Source organism: Sorghum bicolor, chromosome 1 (genome assembly GCF_000003195.3).
Source record: "Sorghum bicolor cultivar BTx623 chromosome 1, Sorghum_bicolor_NCBIv3, whole genome shotgun sequence".
In the NCBI taxonomy this organism is placed as follows: domain Eukaryota; kingdom Viridiplantae; phylum Streptophyta; class Magnoliopsida; order Poales; family Poaceae; genus Sorghum; species Sorghum bicolor.
In genome coordinates this window covers 65,708,258-65,724,619 of record NC_012870.2, presented here as the reverse complement: position 1 = coordinate 65,724,619, position 16,362 = coordinate 65,708,258, and the positions used below count along the sequence as shown (strand labels likewise).

Sequence of the window (16,362 nt, the reverse complement as noted above, 5' to 3'; positions counted from 1 at the left end):
CATGTAAATAATGTGCATATGATTTTGCATTTTTCTTACTCAGAGCTTAGTTGGAACACATTATCTTCTACACATGATGAATGAATGATGATCTTGTAGTTCATCAACCACAGAGTCTTCAAATACTACGCTTGTCTTGGAGGACCCTAGTGTTGTGATTTGTTTTTTTTTTTGGACAAGTCAATTCCTTGCAATAATCAAGTCCCAAGACTTGTTTACTTCTACCATCCTCTTGTCAAAGTTTACTTGTAGCATCCTACATTTACAGATCAGATGATTCTACATCCTCCTACAGGCTAGTTTTATGAAGATGTGCGATCCTCATCAAAGATGGACTCATCAACTGAGTCCAACTGCAGTCCTTACTCTTTTAGCAACACGGGTATACTCATAGAAATGGTTGGAATCCATGCCCATTGTACTGTAGTAGCACCTTTGCGAGGTGTATAATTCCCACTGATAATCAAATCAAAACCACCAAATCCTTTCAAAGTCTTCAATCACATGTGTTTTGAGCTTCCAGATTCCCACGTGCTGCCTTAGCACTCTAGTTTGTTCAGTTTTCAACAACCACCTTCGTAGAATTTTCCTATTCACCTCAGATTCCTCAACATGTATTACACATTTCAAAGGAATGCCTAGCAGATGAAGTGTTACTTCTGCACCTCCAGTGCCACTATAAATGGATAGCACTCTTATTCAGTGTTCTGCACCTCTAGTGCCACTATAGATGGATAGCACTCTTATTCCATCTGGATACATGCCTTTCAGGACTGATAAAAAAATATGACAATGTATCAGTCTGAAATGCATATTTCATGGCAGTGAATCTATCAGGTTGGTTTAATTCAAACAGATTTGTGTGGTTATGTGGATAGCCTAGTATCCTTTCCACTTGACGAGGTTCCAAAGGGCCTAACTTGTCCCGGCCAACCAAATAAGGTTTGAAATCCTACGTTAGTGTATAATCTGCATTTGTCTTGCTTGTGAAAGCACTCAACTCTCTAACCATACTCCCCAATCTTTCACATGTCTGCCCAATCCCTGCAACCTCTGTAGTAACAACATTGATATGTTTCCTTGTATCCCATCAGGGCCACCACCGTCTGGTGAGTGGAAGTGATTCTTCAATAGTCGTTGAAGACTTTGGAACCACGACATGTGTTTTCTCCACTGGAAGACTGTGAATGTAACCTTTCTTTCGAGTTAGGCCTTGTTTAGTTCTGAAAAGATTTCGGATTTTGTTACTGTAGCATTTTTGTTTTTATTCGACAAATATTATTTAATTATGGACTAATTAGGCTTAAAAGATTAATCTCGTGATTTACAGACAAACTATGCAATTAGTTTTTGTTTTCATCTATATTTAGTGCTTCATGCATGTGTCGTAAGATTTAATGTGACGGGGAATCTTGAAAAGTTTTTAGTTTTTTGTTTGAACTAAACAAGGCCTTAGAGTGCAGAAGGACTGATTGTTCCCAAACTCAGGCTCCACATTGTATAAGACCTGTTTGAGTTGATGTCATGTGTCTTTTGGGATCTCTACCACATTTCCATACAAGAAAAATGGGGGTTTAGCAACGTCACCTTGTATATTTGCACGGTGGCCTGATGTGCTTACCTCAAGTTCTACCTTAGGCATATGACTTGTCCCTGCACAGTGACCCATAGTCCATGGCTTGCTAGGTTGACTACTGGAGGCCCCTGTGTCATCTATAAATATATGCTTAGCCCTTTTAACCCATGTATTGTTGTTGTCATCGTCATAATAGCTTACAGCATAGTATGAGGGCTTGTATGAAGAATAATCAGTCTCTGCCTCGCCTAAAAAGTCAGATTCAATCTTTCTGCTCAATGCTACGCCTTGCCAAAATTGAGTCAGCCACCTCCTGAACAGTTGCTCTCTGGTCAATAGCTGATGATACCTCTTCCTCGGTAAAGCCCATCGAAAGCAAGCTAAGTAATTTTTTTTTTCTATCACAGCATACAGTAATTCAGTATTTGCCTGATTTGTATTTTCCATCACACCATACAGTAATTCAGTCTTTGCCTGATTTGTAGCATCACCATTTCCTAGTCCTCCAGAGGATACTCCTGATTGAGCACTGAAAATGAAGTCCACGAGCTGTTCTAATGGTGCTTCATCACCTAGTTACTAATTAGGCTAATTTTAGCCTAAATTAATTGTGCTTAACTAGCTAGTTGGTTAACTAGTTAAAAATTTAGCTGAAAAAATAGCTCTCCTATTTAAATACACTAGAGCTAATTTGAGAAAAAAAATAGCTAGCCAGTAATTAGCTCATGGTATCCAAATACTCTCTCCACATAGAATTTAGAAGTCGTTTTGGACAAGATTTGAGTCAAACATTGGGAATATAAATCATTAATAACTTTTAAATTGATGAGTTTGCAAATGTGAAAATAATATGAATGGATTTGTCTTGAAAAATATTTTTATAAATATATACATATATCATTTTTCTAAATATTTTTTACAAAAATAAGAGGTCAAAGTTATGTTTTGAAGACCGTGTTGCTGTCTAAACGACTTCTAAATTCTCTACGAAGGGAACGACTTCTAAATCCTCTACGAAGGGAGTATGCCCGTAGAGGTACTTATTGGAAGCTGAAAAGCGAAGCCCTGTTTAAATCTGCTAAGAAAGATGATAATGACATCTAAATACTTAGATCCTAACTGGATCTTCTACCCCATTCTCCCACTAGAAGTTAGGGGGGTGTTAGAATCGTATTCTCATCGGAATATTGCAGTCTCCAAATAGTAGGTTTTGACAGATCTCATTTCATTCTAGAATCACCCGTACCTCTCAACATTTCATGCTCCGTCGCCCGCGCCCCTCTGCCTCTCCGCCACACCTCTGCCCACGTACCATCACTCCGAGCGAATGCGGATCGGTGGCGGCGACAAACTCCGAGCGAAAGCGGCGAGTCCTGAGGCCACATCTACCAGACCACCACAATGATGAGTGCTGCGACACCGCCGTCAAACTCCACAAGCATTCTTTGTAGCATTTTCACCATACATTAACTTCTCATGCATAAACCAGTTCAATCTTGAGTTATGAGTTGCCACTAGATTCTCCTATACCACACAATGGCGACTCCGAGACAGTTCAAATAAAATAGAGGAAATCTCTACGAACTCTGCATCAGTAGCAACCACCAACCTCCCTACACGATCTACATCCACCAGCACCTTGCAAGAGCCAAGACTCAAGAGGCAATAGCAAGCCAGAAGAGCTGAAAAAAGGAATGAATCACAGAGTTGTCGATTCCTACGCATGGCAAAAAGGCTCTGGCAGCAGTGGAGCAGAAGAGATGTATTAGCTGACCATCATCTTATTGTTCCTTCCAGATTCTCCCAGTGACGCGCAGCTTGAGCTCCTTCCTGTCACCGCCCGAGAAGAACAGGGCCATGTTCCTCTGGATGATGAGCCCGTCGTAGCTATCCCGGACCTTCCGGTGGCTGTCTCTGATGCTCCGGGGCACCCCTTGCCAGATCATCTTGCGCCCAGTGCCCCCTACCTCCAGGCTGTAGCTGTAGTTCTTTGCTTCTGCGTCATCTCCCATGAACCTCAGGAAGGCGATGTAGACAGGTGACATGCCCAACTGAAAGGCTTCAAAGTGTAGACAAAAGTACTGGCCAAAGCAGCTGAAAACCTGCACAAGATAATTGTAGCAGATCATGAAGCAATTTTTATAGCAGTGTTTCTTCATTGCACTTAAAACAGTGAGAAAAGGTAGCAACTCAAGAAGCAATCTGAAATGTAATGCGCTTGCGCCTTAAAACAGCATGACCTTTTCATTGAAAACGGATGAAGATGGATACATATATGCAGTATGTTTGTATAAGAAAAAAAATATTTCCAGTTGAATAAGTGAGAATCTCTCGAGATTAATTGGATAGTGAGGGTTGTCAACCAGGGTTCTATTCTCACCTTCTACCTATTCAAAATGAGGGTGGACATCTCTCCCTCTAGTCGTGTTTTAAGTGTGTATCATGATCATCACCTAATTCAGTCCAACCAGTGTGTGCCGTGGTCAGCATTTTCATTGAATATGTGCGACAAAAAGGTGGAAGTCTATAAACACACACTATGTCAATATTTGACAAATATGCAAAAGTTTCTGAGACATGATAGAAAAATGAACTTCTATCTTTGCAGAAGCAAACTGTAAAAAACAACTAAAATGTAAGAGTGGATGTCTCTCCCTATAATTCATTTTTAAGTGTGTATTATGATCAGCACTTTTTTTTTGGTCCAACAAGCGTGTACCATGGTCAGCATCTTCATTGTATATGTGCTACAAATAGATGGAAGTTGATAAACACACATTACGTCAATATTTGACAAGTATACAAAAGTTTCTAAGACATGAACTTCTATCTTCGCATAAACAAACCACAGTAAAAAAACAACAGAAACTTTTAAGCAACATGTCGATGTTAGTGTGCAGTACCGTAAGCATCCAGGTGGCATTCTCAACTTCATGAGGGTTTGGCTTTACATAGCGATGGTTGAAGGTACAGCCATTGTGCATGTCAACTTTGTGGTCATCTTTCAAGTGATTTACCAAATATGGAATGTCACCAACAACTGTGCATTCAGATCCAGCATATGGACAACTATAAGGCCTATATTGGCACTGTGACTCATGCTTCAGCTTGCTGTAGTAAGGATAAATGCCTGAGCACCCAAAGCTCTGGTACTTGCATGGAACTTCAAGAGATGCAGCCACCTTCTCGAGAGCAAGGCACCTTATATTACCCAGTTCATGCCTACAAGTTGGACAACGATTATGAACCCTTGGTTTGCATCCAGAACACAAGGTATGACCATTAGAGCACTGCATAGACAAAAGATGGCATTACTATCGTACGAAATAAGATTTTAATAGTTGAATATAAATGTAAAAGATATAAAAGCAGAACATATTGCTATTTTGCACCATGCTAATCAACAAGGAAAAAAAGAGTAAAAGTTAAGGTTTCTAAACACTATAGATTAAAGGTCAGACTAAAATGGTGATAGCAGTTCATGATACTCAAAGGGGAACTCTTAAACCAGTAACCCATAATTGTCATCCAATCGACTACATTTGAACAGGTAAATTTATTAATACAAGAATAGATATAAACATGTGATGGATCCATGTGAATGTGCACCTGATGAATAGGAGGATACATGGCACTCAAGCAGACTGGACATTCCAGAAGTTCACGCACACTGCTAGACACCACCACATTTGGTTTTGGTGGGTGCTGAGTATGGTCACCAGGGAGCTCAACAACATCCAGTACCTCAGTCTTTGGGGGATCAATAACCTCCGAACAGGAATCATCAATATAAGCAGTTGTGGCCATCATCAGGATCTTGGAATTTTGTAGTCCTGCTATGAAAAAAGGACGAATATCTTCATTTATACCATGTGATTTAATAAAGGGACAGGAGAGAGACACTCAGTAAAGGCAGTAGCGTGTGCATCCTGCTACCGATACTGCTAACACAAACCATTGCCTTACCATCTCTTGCGTATAAGCACAATTTTACAGTTTCAGCACAGTGTTGTGATATGAATGGATACTATTTTCCGATTTTGAAATAGATGGAGCACATGGTCACTAGGGCCTCAGGTGATGCTTTCAAGTGCTTGACCAGACAGGTCGTCCTACTTACGCAACAAATATCTCTCGAGTCTCAATGACTTATTCAAAGTTTTCAGGTAGTTATATCATGGACTTGTTCAAAGTTTTCAGGCAGGCTTATATCAAGCTTTCATTAGCATGTCTTTCACAAGGAGAAAAATCTATACACATTGATAGCGAGGATATGTTGTCAGTCTGTGCTGAACTTTTCATTCGTTTCTGCGCTTGAAGTTTCCGTGCCTTCAGCGAATTAAACAAAACGTCAAGAACCCTACATGGGCTAAACAAGCAAAGGCAACGAGATTTACCCAAGAAAGAAGCGCATCCACGCATCACGGAATAAAGAAGCGCATCAACGCGTCACGAAATCGCATCAGATCGAGAAACTAACCCAAAAAAACAAAAACTGCTCAAATCCTGGCAACCAACCCACAAAGCACGAACTTAAACCCCGGCGCTAGCGCTACCATCAGGTCGCCCGCATTTGAATCGAGCGAGCAGAATCGCTTCGGCAACTCCTAGAACCTCTCCCCGCCCTCCCTCCCGAAGAAAACCCCAATCTTTCACTCGGAAAAGAAAAGAAACCGTGAAAAACTCCCCACGGAAAATGAAGCGGCAAAGACTTGGAGCAGGCTGTACCTCGGCGGAGCGGATCAGCGGGGTGCGAAATGGGCAGGCTCCGCCGCCCTGATCTTGCCCGGTGCGGGCTGCGGCACCGGCGGCTGGCGGCGAGGTGAGGTGGAGGAGCCGAGGGGGAGGCGAGAGATTTCGAATGAAATGCCTCCTCTCTCTCCCTGGGAATGACTGACCCCGGCTGTCCCCCTCTGCGGTCCGGTCTGGTCGTGTTTTTGTTTTCTTGCTCTTTTCTCGTGAAAGTCGTGAAGCTTTTTCGTTCCGGGAGCCGTTTGTTTGGATCCTCCTCCGGTCCTCGGGACTCGTCCTTCCATTCATTCCAAAAAAACGCCTTGTTTAGATTTTTTTAATTTGACACTATATCACTTTTATTTGTATTTGACAATTATTAAATAATTATAAATTAACTACACTTAGAAGATTCGTCTCATAAAATTACAGATAAACTATATAATTAGTTATTTTTTATTTATATTTAATGTTTCATATATGTGCCGCAAGATTCGATGTGATGAAAAACCTTAAAAAGTTTTTAGATTTTGATTGAAACTAAAGAAGGCAGCCTTGTAGAGTTGTAGACTTGTAGGTATACGGAGTACATGTAAGCGTATAAAACAAATGCCATAAACAAAAGGACTGCGTATGAAGGAAACTAATTACTTTCCTAAAATAAATGATCCTTGAACACTTTCTTTTCTTAAATAAAATAAAAAAAATATAGTGAGTTTCTCGTAGGTGTACTTCATCCTTCTCTTACTAAAACATATGATGAGAAATTTTAGTTATTTTAAACAACACCATTCTAGTTTAACACTGGTACTAAAATATAAGGACTTTTAGTTGTTTTAAGCAAAATCATTCTAAAATTAACTAAGCTTATAAAAACAATATCTAGAGTGTTATTAAATGAAATATACTTTTATAATTTACCTTTTTATATGGTAACCATTGATAATGTGTTCTATAAACTTGGTTACTATTAACTTTATTATATTTATTTACGATTGTTAAAAGTTTATTACTACTACTCATGTGCACAAGAGAAAAAAGAGCAATACAATAATCTCAAAGCAATCGATCAATTTTTTTTAAGATAAAAGATATTGCCTGATTTTATTGGAAGCTTAACATGGCTGATGTTTCATGTTGGGGATGCCAGCTGAACGACAACGACTCCTTTCAAGATTACTCAAAAGCAAACACATAGAACTCTTAACTTGAAAAGCACGTTTCACCACGCCCAAACAGTTACATAGACGCGGCCCTCGCTGCCACCAGGCCACCAGCTGAATCAATTCTTCCGCAACGGGCTTCAACTTTGGGCCTTGTTTAGTTGCGAAAAGATTTCGGATTTCGGTATTGTAGCACTTTCGTTTATTTGTGACAAATATTATCCAATTCTAAACTAACTAGGATCTAGCACTTTCGTTTATTTGTGACAAATATTATCCAATTCTAAACTAACTAGGATCAAAAATTCGTTTCGCGATTTACACCTAAACTGTATAATTAGTTTTTGTTTTCGTCTATATTTAATACTTCATGCATGTGCCGCAAAATTCGATGTGATGGAGAATTTTGAAAACTTTTTGGTTTTTGAGGTGAACTAAACAAGGCTTTGGTTTCCAATCAATCAATCAATTTGACCCCTTTGAAGAGTAGCCGAGAGTAGAGTATAGGGTAGGGCTTTGACTTGTTTTGTATCGTGATCCTTGTTTGTTTATAGAGTAAAGTACAGTGGCGGTCCTTAAACTTGCATGGGTGTGTCAAGCCGGTCCCTAAACTTGCAAAACGAGCGTTTAAGTGCCTAATCTCCGTTCAGGTGTCATTCCAGTCCAATCGGGCGCCAGCGCGTGGGGTGCTTATGCAATAACCCCCCTGTGATCTGTTTAAGCAATATGGATTTGCATTAACCCCCTGCGGGCCTCATCCTACACACGAGAGCTTCGCGACTCGTCCGCTACTCGTCCGACTGTTCGTTTCTGCGGCGGCGGCGAAGACGATTCGGCTGCGGCGGAGTCATCGACGGTGGGCGGTGGCCAAAAAATCGGTTGCGGCGGAGTCATCGACGGTGGGTGGATGCCGCCGCGATTGCGAGGGAAAGCAGACGCACCGCTGCAGTACGGTGAGTTCATCCTCGCAATCAATGTCTAGAGTTGTGGATACCCTTCTGCGTTTTGTTGATTCGTGTAGACGAAAGAATCAATTTTGTTTGGTGGATTGTCAATTTGGTGTGATTTGTTAGGATTTCCAAGGATTTGTGTACGTACTGTACTAGTCTGATTCATCGTTGTACTGATGTAGGTCCTGCAGATAGGGATTCATTCACGATTGAGTTGCATCATGGGGGTTTCTTTGTTGGGTTTGGTAATCTGCGATCTTATGTTGATGAGAAAGTTCACTGGTTTGACTGGATCGAGTCCGATATATGGTCTGCAGTCTGGTTCAAGGATTTTCTACAGGAACTTGGTTATCAGAGTGTGGCAAACATCAAGTTTCATTGGTTGCTACCAGGGATGAATTTTCCAGAAGGACTCAGGTTGATTAAATCAGATAGTGATGCTCTTGCAATGATCAGTGTAGTGCACAAGGTCAAAAATTTGGTTGTGTATGCTGATGAATCAGACAGTATAAACAATGAGGACTGGGATGACATAGTTGGCAATCCTGCTAATGAGCTACCAAAGGTTCTGAGTCCGCATAAAGTTGTGTATGTTGACAAGAACCCAAGAGAGAAGTTACCTGTGTTCTATACTGATCTGAAGAAAGGCAGAGTAGACCAAGTTGGCTCTAGCAAAGCATCTTATGATGCTGGTGGGGATGAACAACAAGATTTTTGTGATACTGACTATGAGATTAGTGATGGGGATGAAGATCTTTTAGAGGATGCTGTTGAAATAAATTTGCCACAAGTTAAAGGGAAAAACAAGAAGGCCAAGGACAGCCAGCTAAAGGCTATTGAGATTAGTGTACCTACACCAATATATGATGATGTAGACACAGAGGATGAAAACCTGGATCTTCCTAAATCTGATGGTGAAGGAGAAGGGAGATTGAGATTCAATTCTTGGAGTGAAGAGGACATGAACAACCCAGCTTTCTCTGTTGGGCTTGTCTTCCCTTCAGTGCAGTCTGTGAGAGAAGCAATTACAGAGTACTCTCTTAGGAATAGAGTGGAAATCAAACTTCCTAGGAATGATAAGAAAAGAATAAGGGCTCATTGTGCTGATGGTTGCCCTTGGAATATGTATGTATCTTGGGATAGCAGAGTGAAATCTAGAGCAAGGTAGCTAGAGCAAGAAGACTGATCATGAAAGTTATCCATGGTGATGAGATCAAGCAGTATGAATATCTTTGGGATTATGCACAAGAGACCAGGAGGAGCAACCCTGGGAGCTCAATGTATCTGAACTTAGCAGGAAACCTATTTAGTACTTGCTTCATGGCTTTAGATGCATGCAAAAGGGGTTTTTTGGCTGGGTGTAGACCCCTCATCTGTCTTGATGGTTGTCATATCAAGACAAAATATGGAGGCCAACTGTTGACAGCTGTTGGAATGGACCCTAATGATTGCATTTTCCCAATAGCAATGGCTGTGGTCGAGGTGGAATCATTTGTGACCTAGGAATGGTTCTTGGAGACATTAAAATCTGAGCTTGGGATAGATAACACATACCCTTGGACCATAATGACAGATAAGCAGAAGGTAACCCACCTGCCATTTAAATTTCTCTTGTCTTTACTGTGGTATTTTGTTAACTAACTGATGCTTATTTCTCTGCAGGGACTTATTCCAGCCGTGAAAAAGGTATTCCCTGACTCAGAACATAGGTTTTGTGTCAGACACTTGCACTCTAATTTTCAAGAAAAGTTCAAAGGTGAAGTTCTAAAGAACCAACTATGGGCGTGTGCAAGGTCCTCTTCTGTTCAGCAGTTCAACAGAAACATGGAAAGGATGAAAGCCTTGAGTGTAGATGGTCACAAATGGTTGGAAAAGATGGAACCGAAGACATGGGTACGAGCTTATTTCTCAGAGTTCCCTAAGTGTGACATATTGCTTAACAATAATTGTGAGGTATTCAATAAGTATAACTTAGAAGCAAGAGAGCTACCTATACTCAACATGTTTGAGAGTATTAGAACACAACTCATGACAAGACATACAACAAGCAAAAGGAAGCAGAAAGGTTTGTAGGAAACTTCTGTCCTAAGATTAGAGCCAAAGTCACTAGGAATGCTGAATTTGCCAACTTATGCTATCCTTTGCCTGCTGGTCATGGAGTGTTTCAAGTACAGATTAGAGAGTACACTAACATTGTTGACATATTTGCTAAGACCTGTGACTGCAGAAGGTGGCAGCTAACTGGAATCCCTTGCTGCCATGCAATTGCTTGTTTGAGGCATGAAAGGATCCAGCCAGAGAGTGTGCTCCCAGAATGCTATTCTGTTGAAACATTTAAGAAAGCTTATGGATTTAGTATATGGCCATGTAGGGACAAAAGTGAATGGGAGCATGTCAATGGTCCACTTGTGTCACCTCCAGTGTATGAAAAAAAGTCAGGCAGGCCACCTAAGACTAGAAAGAAACAACCACACGAGGTACAAGGGAAAAATGGGCCAAAATTCTCCAAGCATGGAGTGACAATACATTGTTCCCACTGCTCAGAGGCTAACCACAACAGTGGAGGTTGCAAACTCAAGAAAATGGGTCTCACATCTTTAGAATCTAAAAAACTTGTTGCAAATACACAAGCACAGTTACAAAGAGAGGCTGAGGAGGCTGCTGAGGAAGCTACTACACTAATTCCAGAGGTTCAACAGACTGAAGAAGATCAGCTGGACCAGCCAGTAAACCAGGTCAACTGAAACAACATATGTATTGACTTATAATACTTTGATCAGTAACTACATCTTTTATAGCTCATGTGTTGTTTTATACAGTTCTTCACCCAAGAAGTAGAGGTGCTAAACACAGATGCCAGCACAATAACCTTGCTGGATCAAATGTTATCACAGGTACAAGGCCTTAACTTTTTTTGTAAACAAAAAAAAATCATGTTGCAACCACTTATCTAATGTAAAACAATTATTTTTGGCTTCAGGAAACTCAGACATCAAGAGTTTCTACTGCTTTTGGTCCACTACCAGATAATGAGTTCATCATGACAAACCAACCTGTGCAAAGGCCTACTGCACTTACCACTTGCACAAAGGCTGGGAAGGCAGCCGCGGCAAAGAAGAGGAAGGCGTCCACATCTGCACCAAAGAGGGTCAGAACTGGAGCAAACAAGAAGTTGAACATTGATGGTAGAGATAAGGGAGAAGATGGAACTGCTGGAGTCAATTAGCAAGCCATTCCCTAATTAGTTCACTGTCCTAGGAATGGTTATTTTGTGTATAAATATGACTGGTCTAAATTATGTAAGCAAGTGCTCAGTTGCTTTCATCTTTTGCAAGTCTGAATTATGTAAGATAAGTGCCCAGTTAACATCAGAACTTTATGCTTGTGAGCATCAGAACATGTCATTCTAGTTAATGAACTCAATTTCAGCCCAATATGCATTGCCATAGCCTGTAACTCTGAAATCATTCAGTACAGCAGTAAGAATTACATTAAGTTGATTTACTCTTGATTTTCCGTAGTCATTACAAAGACTGGAGCTCATTTGTTCATCTCCAAAGATAGCTGTTGTATCTTTATCTGTTCTTGCCTAACATGTGAGGCCGGCATGGATGAGCTTGGAGATGACCTAGAGCATGGCCAGCGTGTACGACCATGGAGATGACCTGGAGCGTGGAGACGAGGTGAGGCCGCTTGGGCCACTGCTGCACCACCTAGGCCAGCCCGCGTCTCCGGCAATGACAACGCCAGCGGACAGCACGCTGACGTGCGCGCCGGCGGAGGGCACGGTGACGCGCGTGCCGGCGGAGGGCACGGTGACGTGTGCGCTGATGGAGTGACTCTGCAGGCGGGCTCAGTGGCAAGGGACGCGGCGGCGGTGGGGAATTGTACGGCATCGATGGAGGAACTCTGACTATGGCTCTTACTTAAGCACAGGGGGGTTATTGCATAAGCACCCCACGCGCTGGCGCCCGATTGGACTGGAATGACACCTGAACGGAGATTAGGCACTTAAACGCTCGTTTTGCAAGTTTAGGGACCGGCTTGACACACCCACGCAAGTTTAAGGACCGCCACTGTACTTTACTCTTGTTTATATGTGTTGTAGCTTGCCTATTGTCCTTCTCGTCAATCGTCAACGGTCTAAAACACGTCGCCGACGCCAAGACGATTGCCCCCGATTAGTGAGCCGGTGACTAGTATTGTTAGGGTAGTCGCAATGCAAGACTATTATAGAGTCCAAAATAATTAATTACATATTATTTATGGTGTTTTGTTGATGTAGCAGCATATTTATTGAAGAAAGAGGTAGAAAAAATAAGACTCCAAGTCTTATTTAGACTCTAAGTCCACATTGTTCGAGGTAATAAATAACTTTAGACTCTATGATAGAGTCTGCATTGTGAGTGCCCTTAGGCCAGTCTCAATGAATAGTATTATTGTACGGTTTCACATACCAACACGTCATCAAGATTAAAATAAAACCATCTATGAAATAACTCCAGCAATAAAGCATTTCACTTTATTGTTTCCAAGGCAAAGCAAAGCATTTAATTGCTGCAAAATGATTGGATCACATGCAAGATGGTGAAACGATCTGGCCCTCAGTGGGGATTTCATCGCATTTCACCGCGTGTGGGAAACAACGCCGCGGAGCCATGGTGAAACTACTTCTCTTTTCTCTTCGTTTCATGCAAAAAGTACAGTTTTGATGACATGGCGCTCTAATAAATGTGCATGACATACTGATGAAACCCCCACTGAGACTGGCGTGGCACTCAATGGTTTTTGCCAGCCAACCAGGAGTGCACAAAGTAGCATTAGAGACTGATTGCCTACAACCGATGCAACTGTCGAACAAAAGAGACTCACAAAGATCAATTCGTGATTCAACGTTGAAGGAGATTGCTGAACTTAGGCCTTGTTTAGTTCATTCCAAAAACCAAAAACTTTTCAAAATTTTCCGTCACATCAAATCTTACGACATATACATAGAACATTAAATATAGAAGATGAAAACAAAAACTAATTACACAGTTTACCTGTAAATTGCGAGACGAATTTTTTAAGTCTAGTGACTCCATGATTGAATAATGTTTGTCAAATAAAAACAAAATATTATAGTGTCAAAATTCAAAACCTTTTGAATCTAAACAAGGCCTTAGCCTTGCTTTCAGTCCTTTATGTTTTTTTGTTACTAGACTTTGTAATAAGGTAATGCATTCTCTAGCAAAAGAAGTGTCAGTGTCGCATTGTTCGAAAACATGGCATGTATCTCCAGCATGTGTCTATGATCAAATTGTGTTCCTGGCTTCGGCCAAATGTTAATGGAAAGAAGGGCTGTCACCTAAAAAAAGTAATCAAACGATGTGTTTACCAAGAAAAAAAAGTATGCAAATGTTGACGATGTCAAGAGACTATTTGATCAGGTAGGACTAACTACTAAATCTAAAAAAGGATTAATTACAAGTTAAGATTAAAAGATAGTTCAAATTAGCTAATATTGTTAAGTGCGAGTAGTTAGCTAACAACCGGTTAAAAGTTTATTAATAAAAGGTAGTATACATATTAGTCTCCTGTTTGAATGGGTTAAGACTAAAAATAGCTGGCGAATAATTAGCGGTTGTTTGGCACAACTTCTAGGAACTCTAGCGATACCACCAGGGGGCGAATCCAGGATATTTTGTTACTGGGGTCAAAGACTAAATAATGGGGTCAAACATATGGTGATTTTTTATTTGAAGAATACTTTGCAGGTAGATTAAAGAGCTTTGAGTGAATTTCTAGCAAGTCATCGGGGTCAGCTGACCCCAATAGATGCACGTAGATTCGTAATACCACTATTCTTGAGTATTGTAGCAATATTGTAGCACGGAGCCTGGCAACTCCTCTTTTTTAGGCCTTGTTTAGTTCCCAAAAAATTTTGCAAAATTTTTCAGATTCTCCGTCACATCAAATCTTTAGACACATGCATGAAGTATTAAATATAGACAAAAATAAAAACTAATTGCACAGTTTGGTCGGAATTGACGAGACGAATCTTTTGAGCCTAGTTAGTCTATGATTGGATAATATTTGTTAAATACAAACGAAAGAGCTACAGTGTTGATTTTGTAAAATATTTTGGAACTAAATAAGGCCTTAGTTTATTTTCATCTCAGAAATCAAAACGCCTCCCTCCTACAGTGGTAAACAAATAGCGCCATGTGAAAGGTCCTAATATGGCTAGAGGGGGGTGAATAGCCTATTTAAAAAAAATCTACAAACTCATTAGAGCAAGAGGTTAGTAAATAACAAAGCGAAGCTTTTTGCACTAGCTCTAAAGGGGTGTTTGCAAGCCACCTATCCAACAATTCTAGTTGATATAATCACTAGGCATACAAGAGCTATGTCACTACTTACATTAGAAAGCTACCTAAAGTTTCTATACAAGTAAGTAAGCTACTCTAGTTTGCGGGAATGTAAGGAGATGGTTTGAACTTTATACCGCCGCGAAGAGGGGATGAACCAATCACCAATATAAACAATCAAGCACCGGGAGAATGCCAATCAAACACAATTGAGACACTGATTTTTCTCCCGAGGTTCACGTGCTTGCCGGCACGCTACGTCCCCGTTGTGTCGACCAACACTTGGTGGTTCGGTGGCTAAGAGGTGTAGCACGAACCTCGTCCTCACTAGGACACCACAAGAACCTACCCACAAGTGAGGTAACTCAATGACACGAGCAATCCACTAGAGTTATATAACACTCCAAATTTTTGGATTTCAAATTTAGTTTAAATTTGATTTAATTTTGGCTCAATTTGAATTTTTGGGAATTATTAAATAATTTACAAAATTAAATAAAATTAAATATAAGGTAGAAACATGTTTGAGTTTGCATTCATGCTGCAGTATAATTTTTGCTTGATTTTATTTATTTGTTTGTTTGTGCCTTTATTTAAATTTTGGAGCAATAATTAAATAGGAGAAATCTGTTTAAAAAAAAAAAAAAAAAAAAAAACAGAAACCCACGCCTCTCTGGGCCGGCTTCTCCCCAGCCCAGCAGCCGCTCCCCGCGCCCCTCTCCCCGCGCGGCCCACCCGCGGCCCAGCCGCGCAGCAACCGCAGCGCCCAGCAGCGGCCCAGCCGCCCGCTGCCACTGACGGGTGGGGCCCACCCGTCAGGGTCGTCCCCTACCTCCGGCCGAATCGGAAACGGACCGCAACGGCCGCTCCGACTTCCGCGCCGTCGCTCGGCTTCCGTGCGCACGCATCCCAATGATCGCCCCCGCCTATTTAAAGGCCGCCGCCACCCGTCCGCGCCCCCTCTCTAAACCCTAGCCGCAAATCCGAGCTCGCAGCGCCGCCGCCGAAGTCGCCGCGATCTCGCCGCCGTCGAACTCGCCCGCCGCCTCTGTTCGCCCCGAGGTGAGCATCCCCCGAGCTCCGCCTTCACGCGACGAACGCGTTCGCGCACTCGGCGGGCCTCTTCCCCCTCTCTGCCGCGCATTTGGCCTCACCGGAGTTAGCCGCCGCCGCCGCATAAGCGCCGCCGCGTGGCCCGCACCCTCCGGCCACGCCCAGCCGCCGCCGTCGCGCGCACCGGCCCCGCTGCCCCGCGCGCAGCTCGCCCGCGGTGTCCGCGTGCCTCCCCGCGCCGCAAATCGGCGTCCCGTCGAGCTCCCGGCCGCGCCAATGGCGCACCGCCGCGGCCGGCCGGCCGCCCAGCCCCGCCGCTCGCTTGCCCCCGCGCGCGGTCCACGGTGGACCGCGACACTGCACCCCGTGCGGCCGGTCCACGTGGACTCGGTCCACGCAGCCAGCACCGCCCCGCGCCCCGGCCCCGGTCCACGGTGGACCGGTGGACCGCCACACCCCCCCCCCCGGTCCACAGCGCCGCCATGGACCGGGCCAGCCGCGAGCTGCCACGTGGCCAGGCCGGCCACGGTCCCGCGCGC

The 16,362-nt window shown here is 42.6% G+C and overlaps 2 protein-coding genes and 1 pseudogene across 3 annotated transcripts; 1 reads left to right on the top strand and 2 right to left on the bottom strand.

Annotated features, from left to right (window-relative positions):
* On the bottom strand, positions 1–1,255 carry LOC8082638 (annotated as a pseudogene).
* Positions 3,008–6,506, bottom strand: LOC8080816 (E3 ubiquitin-protein ligase SINAT3). 2 transcript variants are annotated; one of them, XM_021460492.1, is made up of 4 exons: positions 6,305–6,506; positions 5,186–5,412; positions 4,480–4,866; positions 3,008–3,678 (listed from the first exon to the last, which is right to left on the bottom strand). In XM_021460492.1, exons 2-4 carry the CDS (start codon positions 5,384–5,386, stop codon positions 3,358–3,360), a joined length of 909 nt encoding a protein of 302 aa, XP_021316167.1. In that variant the 5' UTR covers positions 5,387–5,412; positions 6,305–6,506; the 3' UTR covers positions 3,008–3,357. The 2 variants fall into 2 exon arrangements, with proteins under 2 accessions (XP_021316167.1, XP_002465257.1); XM_002465212.2 differs by having other exon boundaries at positions 5,186–5,409; positions 6,305–6,505.
* On the top strand, positions 8,228–11,854 carry LOC8080815. The gene is made up of 5 exons (XM_002467799.2): positions 8,228–8,423; positions 8,603–10,004; positions 10,083–11,155; positions 11,240–11,314; positions 11,401–11,854. The coding sequence occupies exons 1-2, from the start codon at positions 8,378–8,380 to the stop codon at positions 9,586–9,588; spliced, it is 1,032 nt and encodes a 343-aa protein (XP_002467844.2). The 5' UTR covers positions 8,228–8,377; the 3' UTR covers positions 9,589–10,004; positions 10,083–11,155; positions 11,240–11,314; positions 11,401–11,854.

Coding starts and splice junctions, on each gene's coding strand:
- LOC8080816 (XM_021460492.1), bottom strand. CDS start 5,386: ATGATGGCCACAACTGCTTATATTGATGATTCCTGTTCGGAGGTTATT. Junction 4,867..5,185: donor TGTATCCTCCTATTCATCAG/GTGCACATTCAC, acceptor TTGTCTATGCAG/TGCTCTAATGGTCATACCTT. Junction 3,679..4,479: donor ATGCCACCTGGATGCTTACG/GTACTGCACACT, acceptor TATCTTGTGCAG/GTTTTCAGCTGCTTTGGCCA.
- LOC8080815 (XM_002467799.2), top strand. CDS start 8,378: ATGCCGCCGCGATTGCGAGGGAAAGCAGACGCACCGCTGCAGTACG. Junction 8,424..8,602: donor AGACGCACCGCTGCAGTACG/GTGAGTTCATCC, acceptor GTACTGATGTAG/GTCCTGCAGATAGGGATTCA.